Genomic DNA, 12,803 nt, shown 5'->3' with positions numbered 1-12,803 from the left:
CACGGGGCCCAGGGTGCCATCTCATCTCAGAGAAAGGGTTTTCAGGCACAACCGGGCCGAGGGATAAAAGGCCATCTGTCCATCTCTCGGTGCCCAGCCCCGGCCTTCTCGAACAACATTCCTTTATGCGGCCGCCCCGCCCCCCGCAGCCCCCGCCGCCGCACACTGCCTCCTTTCAGGCCTCCTCTATGCTGGACTTGTTTGTTTGCGGTGCAGAGCGCAGACTCTCTGTTGTTCTTCTCTGTTCTCCCCCCATGCACCCTCCAAGCACACCCTCTCTAGGGAAGACAGGGCCTGGGCACTGGAGGAAGGCTAGGGGCTGAGACAGAGGCCCTTGGGGACCTCCCAGTGAGTCCTCCATCCATCATCTGGGAGATCTTGCATGAGTGACTGAGTTTCCCCCGTCTATGGAAAGCCTCTTGCCAGTTTCTCAGGGAGAATTATGTCAGTATCAACGGGATGTCCACCACATGTACTCACCATGAAGGTGGCCTGGCTGGCCCAGGACCATGTGTCCGGGGGGTGGAGGTGGGAAGAGGACAGAACAAGGTTTGCATCCAAGAGAGCATCAGTTTGTGTGTCCCCTGCTCTGCCACCTGCCCTGCACCACACTCCAAGTGGGAAAGACAGGCTTCTCAAGCCCCAAAGGAAAGGGAAAAGTGCTGCCTCTGAGTTAGGAAGGGATGAGCTCGAATGTCCCCCCACCGTGGGCCAGGTGGGAAGGTTATGTTGACAGGCAGACCCTGATTTCTGCCACCTGCAGCAGAGGACAAGATGCAGACCCTGGCTTCATATCTCCTTGCATAGGTTTCTCAGTGTGGCTCTCTCTCCTGGTTGAATTCCCTCTCCTTCCTTGGCCCCGCCTGGATCCGAGGGAAAACTGATTCAGTTCTTGGATTAGTTTTCTAGTACTGCCATAACTACCACAAATTAGGTAATTTAAACAACATGAATTTGTCATCTATGTTAGGCATGGGAGCACATGCCTGTAATTACAGCCACCCCAGAGGCTAAGGCAGGAGGATGTCAAGTTCAAGGCCAGCCTAAGCAGTTTAGTGAAACTCTAGGCAATTTAATGAGACATTGTCTCAAAAAATTTTTTTTAAAAAAATGTAAAGAGCTAGGGAAGTGGCTCAATGGTAAAGCACATCTGGGTCCAACTCCAGTACCAAAAAAAAAAAAGGAATTATACTCTCATAGTGTATAGTTCTGGAGGTCAGAATTTTAAGACCAAGGGTCTGCAGGATAGGTTCCTTCTGAGAGATGTGAGAAAGAGTCTCTCCTGGCTTCTGGTTGTGTGCTGGGGTCTCTGATGACCCTTGGCTTGTAGATGAATCAGCCCTTCATCCTCATATGGTGCTCTCTTTGTGGACATGTCTATGTTCACATTTTCCCATTATTTTCCCATTTCGTAAGGATTCCAGTTATGCTGGGTTGGGCACACCTTAATGACCTCATTAATTACATATTCATGGCCCCAAACAAAGTCACCTCCTAAGATACTGCATAGGTTTCTCAGTGTGGAATTGTTCATATGAATTTACAGCATGGAGCAGACACAGTTCAACCAGGACAGGCCTTTGTACTGGAAAGTGTGACAATGGAGGTGACATCTTTGGTGCATGGCCTGGGTCTCCACTGTAAGTTCTTCACTCTCACAGGTTTTGTCTCCTTCCCAGACACAAAGGAGGGAATACCAGTAAATATCCCCTCCCCACACTTCTGCTCCCCATCCCCTGCTTCCTCTAAAGCTGATTGTTGCCACCCTAGACTGGAGGGAAGAGGAGGCCCAGGCTCACCCTTCACTGGGCCTTGCTAGGCCCTCTGGTTCCTTTGGTGCCTGTCACCCAACTCACCCAGGGCTTTGGCACTGCAGGCCTGTGCCCTGTGGGTACAGCCTGGGCTCCCCATCTAGATTCCCTGTTCTGTAAATAAGGTGGTGGAGTGGAGAACAAAATCTTTGCTCTTGCCTTTCCCTTCCCCTTCCCCGCAAAGGGGCACCCACATAGAACAGGAGGCTGCAGCTCACCCCGAGTTTTCAGACCAGCACACCAGAGCTGTGTTTATGTTCAGACCTGTTGGTTTGGCCCCCAGCACTCATTTGCTTTAAATGCAAGGTGAATTTAAAAATCTGGAGATTTCACACACACACACACAAAAACAAACAAACAAAAAAAAACAAATTAGCTTTCCCATTTTTCTTAAAAATCACAGGGTCTGGGGCTGGGGTTATAGCTCAGTGGTAGAGCACGTGCCTAGCACAGGCGAGGCCCTGGGTTCGATACTCAGTACAAAATAAAAATAAGTAAATAAAATAAAGGCATTGTGTCCATCTACACCTAAAAAACAAATATTAAAAAAAAATCATAGGGTCTGACGGTCTCCCATGACCTGTACCTAAGGCAGGGCTGCCTCTCATCGCAGGGCATGGCTCCTGTATTTCTCTATCGTCTGCTCCATTCCCTTTGACCTCTGTGACCTCAAGACCCAATGACAATGGCTGTTGCTACTGCCCTTATACATTTCTTTTTTTCTCCATGCCAATGTCCCCCGGCAAAAGGTGCCTCATGGTTTTGCCTGAGTCTTGCTTCTTGGTGCCTCATGTTTTAAGGAAAATCAGAATAAGCATCTGAGGAAGGGATGAGGATTCCTGCATGTTTCACATGCAAACAAAATAGGTCTGTGTCGTGAACCACGCCCTGCCTGCTCCACTCTGCCCTGTCGCCTGCCCAGCCACTGAAGACAGCTGGAAGTTGGGGTGCCCTTGCCAGAGAGAAGCAACGTCTTGTTCCAGGAGGAAGATATGGAGGCCACACAGCATGTTGGCAGTGGAACCTGGTCTAGAACTGTACCCCTTGGTCTAGAGCTGAGTGTAAAGTAAGAACTAAATGTCTGCCTTGGATTCTTCCAGGCCTAGACGGCCTCTGAGGGCTGCCTTCCCGAGAGATAGCCTGTTGTGGGGCTGGCTGGGAACCTCAGGGAGCTGCCAGGGAGCCAGTGCTGGGTGCTCTTGCATTTGGTTCTGACAGTGCTGAACCTGGTATGAAAGTGCTGGCAGAGGAGGGAGCCCAGGAGGGCCATGGGTGTGATCAGGGCGCTTGCCAGCCAGGAATCGGCAGAGTGCTGGGAGAAGCTGTGGCTGGCGCTCTTATCTGCAGGCCTCTCTCCTGTGTGGTCTTAAACTGTGTCTGGAAGTATCTGATGAGGTCAAAATACCCTCTTTACCCCACCACCACATTGCCTAGCATGTCCAGCGGCTCTTGGCTAGAAATGTGCTGTGCCTGCCTACGCCATCTCCTTGGCAGTTGACATTGGTGGCTCCTTGTGCCTGTCCTCTTTCTAAGTAAACACAAACTGTGAAAGCCATTGGGAAGTTCTCCTCCTGTGGCTCTGTCCATGCTACGGTGGCCTTTCCGCCTAAGCAGGCCACTCATCTACTCATTATGCATCGTTTGGCAGGTATTTGAGTGCCAACCCTGTGCCAGGCCCTCACAATGAACAAGATAAGCACAGAGCTTACACTCTAGCTTGGGGGGGCAACAGGTAGCTAAGGTGGGAGGAGAGAAAGATGCTTTCAGCCTTGAGCAACTGAACACAAAGTGCTTCTTCCCAGAGGTGGGGAGAAGGGGGATGGGGAGGGCCTGGATGAGAGACTGGGTCTATGGTACCCTTCTTGTTGTTCCAGGACTGTCTTCTATCCCTCAAGTGGATCCTATGAGAAAGCTGTCATTTGACACTCTCTTCCAAGTGTCACTCATTACACTTGTGTTAAATCATTCTTGTGAAAGCCAATAAAAGTCTGACCACAGAGTTACTCACCTTCTAAACTGGGTGCTGAAAGGCACCCAACCCAAAGGCACCATGCAGAACAGTCTCCTAACGCACAGATTTTCTTCACTATGAGATTCTTTTAGGTTTTTAAAGTTCTCTTTGTCTTCCTTCCGGGATCAGGAGAGTTTTTTAAAAAGTTTCCAGGAAACTTCTTTTTAAAAAGCTTTTTAGAGTACCCTAGCTGCTGGAATGACCTTTACACACTTGTGATTCATGGACGGTGTTTGCCTGGGGAATGCAGGGTGAGCCCAGCTCAACTGTAAAATAAATACCGGGGCTCAGGCACCTGGAAACGAGTCCAGATCAGCATGTGTGCCGGGTGGTACAGCTGCTGTTGGAAGGACAAGGTTCCTGGAGTCCTCAGAGTGAGACTGAATGACTCTCTTCAGACCCTTCTGTAGAAAAGGTTCTCAGACCTTCTGGAATCTCACAGCCCGACTCAAGGAAGTTAGTCAGTGAAATAAGAGCTAGGGGGCCCTTTCCTGTCTCTAAGAGTATTCCTGCTCTTGCTGATGCTGATGGGTGGCTGGCTCTGCCTCTCCTTGGAGTCTCCTCCCGTATTGGAGGTGTGTTCAATCTTGTGATAATAACCTGGGCTTCTGCCAGGAAGGGGTGTGGTCCTATAAGGCCACCCAGAAAGCACCCTTGTTTATATGGTCACTCCAGGATTTATTTGTCAAGAGCATGTCACTCGTGACATTACTCCCTGTTGGCCACAGGCCCCTCAAGGTGTCATTAGACTGGGGCAGCAGAAAGCGGGAGAAGGACAGGAAGTGCTCACAACTACTGTCTTCCCCTTTGTCCCTCTTTTTCTCATCCTTCATGGGTAGGGTGTTCCCTGCCTTCAGACTGGCACTGGTCTGTGATTCAGGGTGACTCTCCAGAGAAAAACTCTCACTGCTCTGTGCAGGGATGTGAGCTGGTGAGCCACGCTCAGCCTGTGCCGCTCCCAGCCTCCTGGCTCAGGAGGGAGTAGTGGGCCACAGATCAGGGGCTCCTCCACTTCCCTTGTTTCACTCAGAATATTTCCAATTGAACGAGAAAGTTTAAAAATTTCATTTCCATGTTGAGCCAACGTCTTTCTATAAAACTGGATTTTCAGTAATTTTTCAAGTAAAGGCGTGGAACTGGTACAACGTGAAAATTTGATCTATGTCCTGTCGTAGAGTCCCACATCAACCAGCTTAAACCAAGGAAACCATCATGTACAATGAATTCTAATAAACAAAAGTTTAGAATGTTATTTTCTTGCATGATAAACATTTTTAAATAGGACCTTTTTTAAAAAAAAAAATGTCAGTATCTAGTTGCCAACTGCCCTTCCTTGGGAAGACTGTCTTTTGCTCTGAAAACATATTTCCTATTTTTTTTTTTTTTAGAGAGAGAGAGAGAGAGAGAAGTTTTTAATATTTATTTTTTAGTTTTCGGTGGACACAACATCTTTATTTTATTTTTATATGGTGCTGAGGATCGAACCCAGCACCCCGTGCATGCCAGGCAAGCGCACTACCACTTGAGCCACATCCCCAGCCCTTTCCTATGTATTTGATATGAAATTTCCTAATATTTATGAAATGCTGACAGTAATTTTTTAATTTTTTCTTTTTCTTTTCTTTTTTTTTTTTTTTTTTTTTTTGTGGTGCTGGAGATTGAGCCCAGGGCCTTGTGCATTCTAGGCAAGTGTTCTACTGTTGGGCTACACCTCCATCCCTAAAATATATTTATTTAGAAAAAAAAAATGCTGGAAATCTCAAATCAATTTTATGTACTATTAGATGTGCTCATGCCTTTTCTATGTACTCAAAGGACACAGAAAATCTACAGTCTAGAGTGTTGGAATGGTTTTGTGTTTGTTGTACTGGGGATTGTTGTACAAGGGCTGCTTAACCACTGATCCACATCCCCAACCCTTTTTTATATTTTATTTAGAGACAGGGTCTCATTGAGTTGCTTAGGGCCTGGCTAAGTTGCTGAGTCTGGCTTTGAACTCAGGATCCTCCTGCCTCAGCCTCCCCAGCCCTGGGATTACAGGTGTGCACCACCATGCTTAGGCAGTGTTGGAGTGTCCTATATGTGGACACTGCCTTTCCAGCCCAGAGTGGCATTGCAGGATGACATGTTCAGGGTCCTGGGCCACCCCTCTCAGGCAGAGAGCCTTATTTCCCCCTCTGTGAGGCCATTCTAAGAGGATGTTCATAAGCCCCTCTCCACCCCCAACAGCCAGTCCTTCCACATGGCAGGAGTCAGGCTGCTTTGCAAAGACCCAGTATTGAAACATGGCCCACTGAGGACATGTGGGTAGGACATCTAGTATTTGTACATGCCCATTAGAAAGCTGGTCTCTGTTGTGCTGGAATCTATAATGCCATTGGTTAAACAAGATAACTACACAAATATTCAAAAACAACCAGAAGCAAGATATTAAAAATACCAACTGAGGCAGTGTTTAAATACATGGAAAGCATGATTTTTTTTTAAGTTGGAAAATGAAAAGATCATCTCTGGCAAGGATGGTAGGGAAGAAGAGCATATGGGAAAGAGAATATTCCAGAGTCCCACTGTTGGCCTGACCCCCTCACTCACTATGGTACAGCCCTATGCTTAGGTTTCCTCCTCTGTCATGGGAATAATATTGTGCCTACTTCATGCAGTTGTTAGGGACAGACTATAATAAGCATTCATGAAATGTTAACTTCTGTCCCCATCCTAGACAGGGTGATGCTTGGAAAGGAAAATGAAGAGCATGTTTTAAAAATGGCAAGTCATCTCATCTGGCTAGAAGGGGAGACAGGGGTTAATCCCAGGATGCACCAGAAGAGAAGTCTGGAAATATAGGGGAAAGATTTCAAATACAGGGAAGTCACATAAGTCGATTTGCAGAGGACATCCTTGTGTTTACTTTAGGAATGTTGAACTAGAGGTGACAACAGGGCTTTGTCAGATTCTGCTGTGGGAAATCAAACATTCTTCAGGGGCAAGGAGTAAGGCAAGAGGGGTTTTCGAGAGTCTTCCAGTTGATGCTTCTGGCAGGTTGGGGTTACTCAGTCTGCCAGTGAATCGGTGAATGTGGTGAGATCGTTGTGCGAGGGAAGAACTGGGGAAAAGAGGAGGGGGCCATGATGGTACTTAACTGAGACCACCACCCCCTGAAAGGAAGGCTGATATGGAAACCCTGCAAACCTTCCTCTGTGATCTCCCTCCTCAGGCTTTCTGTTTTCCTCTGTCCCCTGTGCCACTGTCCCATGCATCACCATGTCAGGCTCCCCAACCTCACCATGTGGCTTCTGTGTCTCTCCACTAAGCAGGCCTCTGGATCCAGGTCACTGCCTAGACCACACGTGTGTCTACAGCATCATGCCAACAGCAGTAGCCCATAGAAAAAGCTGCAGGCATCCGTCAGCTGATAGTCTGGTGACCAAAAGGGCCCATGTTTGCCCAGTTCCCAGAGTCAGAAGTATGATGTTGCATGAGAGGGAGGTGCAGCCCTGCTGGGTTCTTCAAGGTCCCATTTCACCTGCTTTGAAGGGGAACATGGACCAAACAGCATGCTTAGAGTCCCAGTTATGTCCCAGGAGGAAAACAATGGTGGGGAAAGCAGATGGCAAAATGTGGGAATATTGGCTGTCTTCAAGTATTTATAGGCCCGTCAGGGGAAAGAAAAGGGACCTGTGCAGCCAGAGAGTGGAAGACCCAGGAGGGATTCCAGGAAACCTGGAGGTAAAAAGCTGAGCACAAGAGAAACTGTGCCAAGGACTAGAAACACACATCAGAAGAGTCCTTCGCACCCAACGCTAGGGGGCCGCCGGACAGATGCCCTCTTTTCTGCTTTCTGAGGTTGTCAGGTGGATGGGCCCAAGTCAGACCAGGGTCTGCTGCTCTGGATATCTGAAGAGTGTTGCAGACAAAAACCTTGAATGATATTATACATGATAACCCCTTCCCAGGGAAGACTTGTTGAGAGGGGAAGATGGGGTTGCACCAAGTGGGGTTAGAGTTAAGAGAACAGGTAGATTACTCTAAGAAAGGACTTAAAGGTAACCAAGAGAAAATGTCCAGGAGGGAGGAGGATCATAGCACTGGGGCTAGGTGCATTCTGGAGTATTCTAAGAGTAAAACAACTGGAAGGAAAAAGATAATTGACTACTGATGGGGAGTGGGAAGGCACCTTTGTGGGACATTTCAGGAGTTTCTATGTATGCTGTGCTGTAAAATCCACTCTTCCGGGTCCTCAAAAGAGCATGAAATGCTTTTTAAAAAATATTCCAATATTAGTTTTTTAATATATTTACTTTTTAATTGTAGGTGGACACAATATCTTTATTTCATTTTATGTGGTGCTGAGGATCAAACCCGGTGTCTCACGTGTGCTAGGCGAGCACTCTACCACTGAGCCACAACCCCAACCCTTCCAGTATTAGTTTTTTGACACAGACTGAATATATGGAGATTTACAGACTAAAGCAGGGCACATTCATTTGCACTGTTCATGGGTTTTCCCAGAAAACCCAGTGTGGCCACTGTCACCATTAGGTTCTCCTGGCATCCTCTGGAAAAGAGTCGTAAGAATCATGACAAGAGAGACCCCCAAATGGCTACTCAGACCTCCTCAGCCTCTTGCCAATACCCCGTTTCCAAGAGCCTCCAGCACCATGGATTCCTTTAGTCCCAGGATCTGGAGGAAGGTCCTGTGGGCTATGTCCTCCTGTCCTTCCTACAGGGAAGCAGGAGTTTCATTACCTGGCGGCCTGCTCTCTCTGGCCTCGCCCCATGTGACGTCAGAGCTAGCTAGAGCTGTGTGATTTTCCCAGCACATTCCATTTCCTTCTGACTTTACCTCTTTGCTTTTTCTGTTTAACCTTGAGCCCACTGGGCACTCCTCTGCCAATTCTGCCCCACGTGTGGCAGGTGACAGACCATGGGGTTGCTGGAGGAACAGCCTCCCTGGATCCCTGCCACCTTTCTTTCTTGTGTGCACATGGACCTGGAAGTCCTAGCCTGTGACCCATGGGATCTACTGAATGTCCAGGGAGGAAGAGAAGCAGGGAGGGAGGGAGGGCTGGCAGTCATTGAGCGTGGCACCGTGAGCCCCACCAGGTGCTCTCTGTGCCACCCTGTGACTCACTCTGCCTGACACCTGCCTGGGACTTGGAGGAAGACTGGCAGGATCCCCTTTCCCAGAACATTCCCACTGACCACTCTCACTTCCCCACAGTCTCGGCCAGCTTGCTTTCTCTCTTCTGCTTCTTTTACTTTCGCAGAAATCTTTTCAAAGGAGAAGGAGAGTACAAAGAATAATGACTCCCACATCAGCGTCTGTTTTCCAAAGTACTCAGTGTCCTTGATTTCCACCCACCCAGCCTCACCCATGAGACTTCCATTCCTGGCTGCCTCATTGCAGGGCAGCCCAGGGCTCTGTCCTCTCCCTGAGTCCACTGTAAGTAATCCTCTCATGCCTTCTCTTTCCAGGGTTCCTTGGAGAATGTGACTCTGGCCTCTGTGGAAACTCAGAAGACAGACCCTGCTATCGAACCAAGATTCAAAGAGGTGGATTGGGACAAGGTAGCTGGCACAGGATGGCAAGGGGTGATGATCCGGGAGTACAGGGGCCACGAGGGAATATGTGAAGCCAGAAGCTCTGGTATTCATGATGTGTTCCCAGGGAAGATGAGGAAGGGACACAGCTCACAAGCGTGACTAGGGGTAGCAAACCCAGGTGCAGGTTGTGGGGGTGCCTCTCTGATGGAAAACTGGGATGAATAGCACATAAGGTCTCTGTATGGAACCAGCCCCCAAACACCACTGGGGACAGTGACAAGGTCAGCAGACCCAGGCATGCCCAATTTTACCCATGCACACAGCAGAGCTGCCCCAGGCACCTGCAACCCCTCAGAAGAGTCACTGGTGGATACAGGTCTCGAAGCCTGTGGAAGCTGAGTAGGAAATGGGACTGGAGCCAACCTCAATGTCTAGGAGAAGCCAAGGGTGTCCAGGAGTCTTACGATAAACTCCTCTTGGAGTGTAGAGGCCAAGCAGACCCCATGTGTTGTGAGGTGAGCCCTGGAAGAGCTGGGAGGTCCCAAGCGGACATGGAGGCTCTCAATAGCGAGCTGGGAAAAGTCATGTTGCCTGTTGGCTCAGGAGGAAACTGGGCTTGGATGTCATTTCTCTCCATCTTGGGTCATAGGACTGTCCCAAAGTCATGTTACCATTTCCTCTTGGAATAAATACTAGTATGCATGTTTATTTGGACAGGCAGTTTTAGATGCATGTCCAAAACTGCTGGACCTGTGTGTCCCACTCTGAAAGGGAGCCCCCACCCTGCTGGTGTCGGTGTGGTGCGTCCCCAGCGCCCCCCAAGGAAAGTCGGGAAATCTGCCCAGAGTGGCAGAGAGAAGAAACTCTGCTACTATTTATGACCAGCCAGGGAGCCGGGTGGGGGGAATCCCTTGGGCCCAGACCTTGAGGAGCTATAGTGAGGCTAAGAAGGCAGTGGCTTCGTCTCTGCCCAGCGTGCCCAGGCCTAGGGTGGTTCTGCACGTGGCTCTTGGGGCAGAGAGATTTGCCAGAGTTAACCTTCTGCCTCAAATTCAAGGTGGGCCCTCTAGATGCTGCCTAGCCTCCCTGGGCCCAGAAGCTGGGGAACCAAGTGGGCAGTGATGGAAAGAGTGAGGGCAAACTCGGCAGGCATGCTGGGCCCAGGGTAGAATGGCCCGCAAAAAGGAGTGAGAAGCAGGAAGAAAGGCCGAGAGCAGGAAGAAACCCCGCCCTGCTTCAAGGTGGGGTTTGGTCTGACCTTCAGGCTCTGTAGGGAACTTTACTGGAACGATTTCTAAATCATTCCTTCTACTGCCCCACTGGACAGGACCCAATCTTCTCTATATGAGATAAGAAACCAGACGGCAGCTCCTCACTCTGCACATCTCTCTCCGTTTTCAGGAGCCCAGCTGGCCTGAGGCTGGACCTGTTCCAGTGGCCAGAGCTGCCTGCTGCTCTTGGCTTCTGGGCACACCTCTCTCCTTTGTCCTTGTGTCTCCTGTGTCCTTTTCAGAGCCTTGGGAGCCCTCCCCACCCTTCTCACTCTGATGGAACAGGTGGGATTTGAAGGGTTTGGGGAAGTTTCCTGCCCAGATTACACACACACACACACACACACACACACACACACACACACACATACACACCATAATTAGCACCAAATTAGTGCTTCTTTTATTAAGTTCTTACCTCCAAGCCAGTCTTTTAAATGTATTATCTTTTATCTGATTTGCTTCTGCTAACAACACGAGGAGATAAGGATTATAATTATCCTGATGTAACTAATGAGGTGGAGCTTAAGTCTCCTGCCAAAGTCACTTGGCTGCAGGTCAGCAGCCCAGCTGGCTGGCAGTACTGGCTGAGCCCTCTCCTCCCTGCTCCCCCCTATGTGTCCTGCAGTCTTTTTACCCTGACAGCTGGGCCTGTGACTGGGACAGGGGGTGGCAGACAGGGGGAGGCATTTCCAAAACCCCAGCACATCGTCTTCCTCATCCAGCCTTTGGATGAGCCAGATTCCTGCAGAACCAGCTTCCCGCCACCCAAGAGAAGCTGTCAGTGGGTGTGGGCCACACTTTTCCCTCAAGGGACAGAAGCATCCAGACAGGTGTGTCACCAAACCCAATGCAGTAGTCCTTGTCCCTGCCCATTGCCCAATACTACGCACACAATCCTTGACAACAGGAGCTCCTCCAAGTGACCCAGAGACTGGCAAAGGTGTTGATGTTGACCCTATGAATTCCACCCTTTTGGGCCCCTCAGATAAGTGACTGAGAACTCAGGAATATAACTCCTGGATCAGAACAAGGGCTTTTGTGGCAAACCTGCCTCTGGGGAAGGACAAAACTCAAAGCTGTGGGTAACAGCTTGGATCACCTCTGGGCGCTCTGCCACCTCCCAGCCACCGTGTCCTCTGGTGAAGGGAGGGTCACTAGGAGGCTGCCTCTGTGGATATGAGCTTGTCGCAGTTAGACTGTGCAGGACAGGCCTGCAGCAACCCCACAAGACCATCAAGAATCTCACCTCCCTGCCCCGGCTGACGGCTGCACCAGACACCAGAGCCTCTGGGCTGAGGAGGCCACAGCTACAGGGGCCTAATTCAGATGACCAGAGGCTTCCCAGAGTGCGTTCTGAGCTGGACGCCCAGGTTCCAGGCCCTGCCCCACCACCAAGAGCTGAACATCTGACCCTCACCTTCCCATCTATACAATCAGATGGTCCCAGTCTCCGTCTCAAAAATTGAGGCTCAAAGGATAATGGACATGAGGCCCCGGCTCAGTAGGGCCATGAAAAGTGTGCAGAAAATGTAGCCAGGATTCTTGGGGAGTTTCTTGTCCTTCCTTCCCTCCCCTCCGCCTGCTGCCTGGAAGCCCATCCTCCGCCTGTCTGGCTCAGAAAGCTGCCCTGGAGCCATGGGCTCTAGGGTTTGGGTGGACATTTCTTTAAACAATTGCCTCAGCTCATGGCCATGGCTGTGGTGGTGGGAGGAGCTGCTGGCCCTGAGCAGCTGCCCCCTCGGCCCCCATTTCTCCTCTGGGGAGAAGCAGATTTTCAGCACTGGCTCCTTGGCTGCCTCTGAGAAGTGTTGCCTAGGAAGAGAGGGATCTGGGGAGTGGGAGGGAGAGCAGAGGTGACCCCCTCCCCACCCTGGCAGCAGGCCCCCTGCCCACACTCTGCTCCAGGCGCAGAGCAGGCCACCCTTTCCCCTGCTGCAGGCCACATTCCTGGCATAGTCCAGACAGGCCCTCCTCTTCCTGCTGGAGTAGGGGGCAGAGCTGGGAGGGGGAGGGCCCTGTAGTGCACAAGGTGTTTGGGCCAAGTGCATCTGCTTCCTGGGGCCCAGCCTGGTGCTCAGGTCTGTGAATCACCACAGGACCCCTCTAACGGCAGCAAACTGCCCACTCTGGAGTCGTTTCTGGGCATATCCTCACCCTCATCCA

The 12,803-nt window shown here is 50.2% G+C and overlaps 1 protein-coding gene across 1 annotated transcript in view; it reads left to right on the top strand.

Moving 5' to 3' along the window:
* Positions 1 to 12,803, top strand: part of FA2H (fatty acid 2-hydroxylase) — a 52,380-nt gene that overhangs the window by 22,540 nt on the left and 17,037 nt on the right. Inside the window, exon 2 of the mRNA XM_081274866.1 lies at positions 9,298 to 9,390. Within this exon, the coding sequence (XP_081130992.1) occupies positions 9,298 to 9,390 (93 nt within the window). The remainder of the gene's footprint in view (positions 1 to 9,297; positions 9,391 to 12,803) is intronic.

Source organism: Spermophilus citellus (assembly GCF_964194105.1).
Source record: "Spermophilus citellus genome assembly, chromosome: 18".
Lineage (NCBI taxonomy): Eukaryota > Metazoa > Chordata > Mammalia > Rodentia > Sciuridae > Spermophilus > Spermophilus citellus.
Note: the sequence above shows the minus strand (reverse complement) of the source record. Positions and strands in the feature narration are given on the sequence as shown.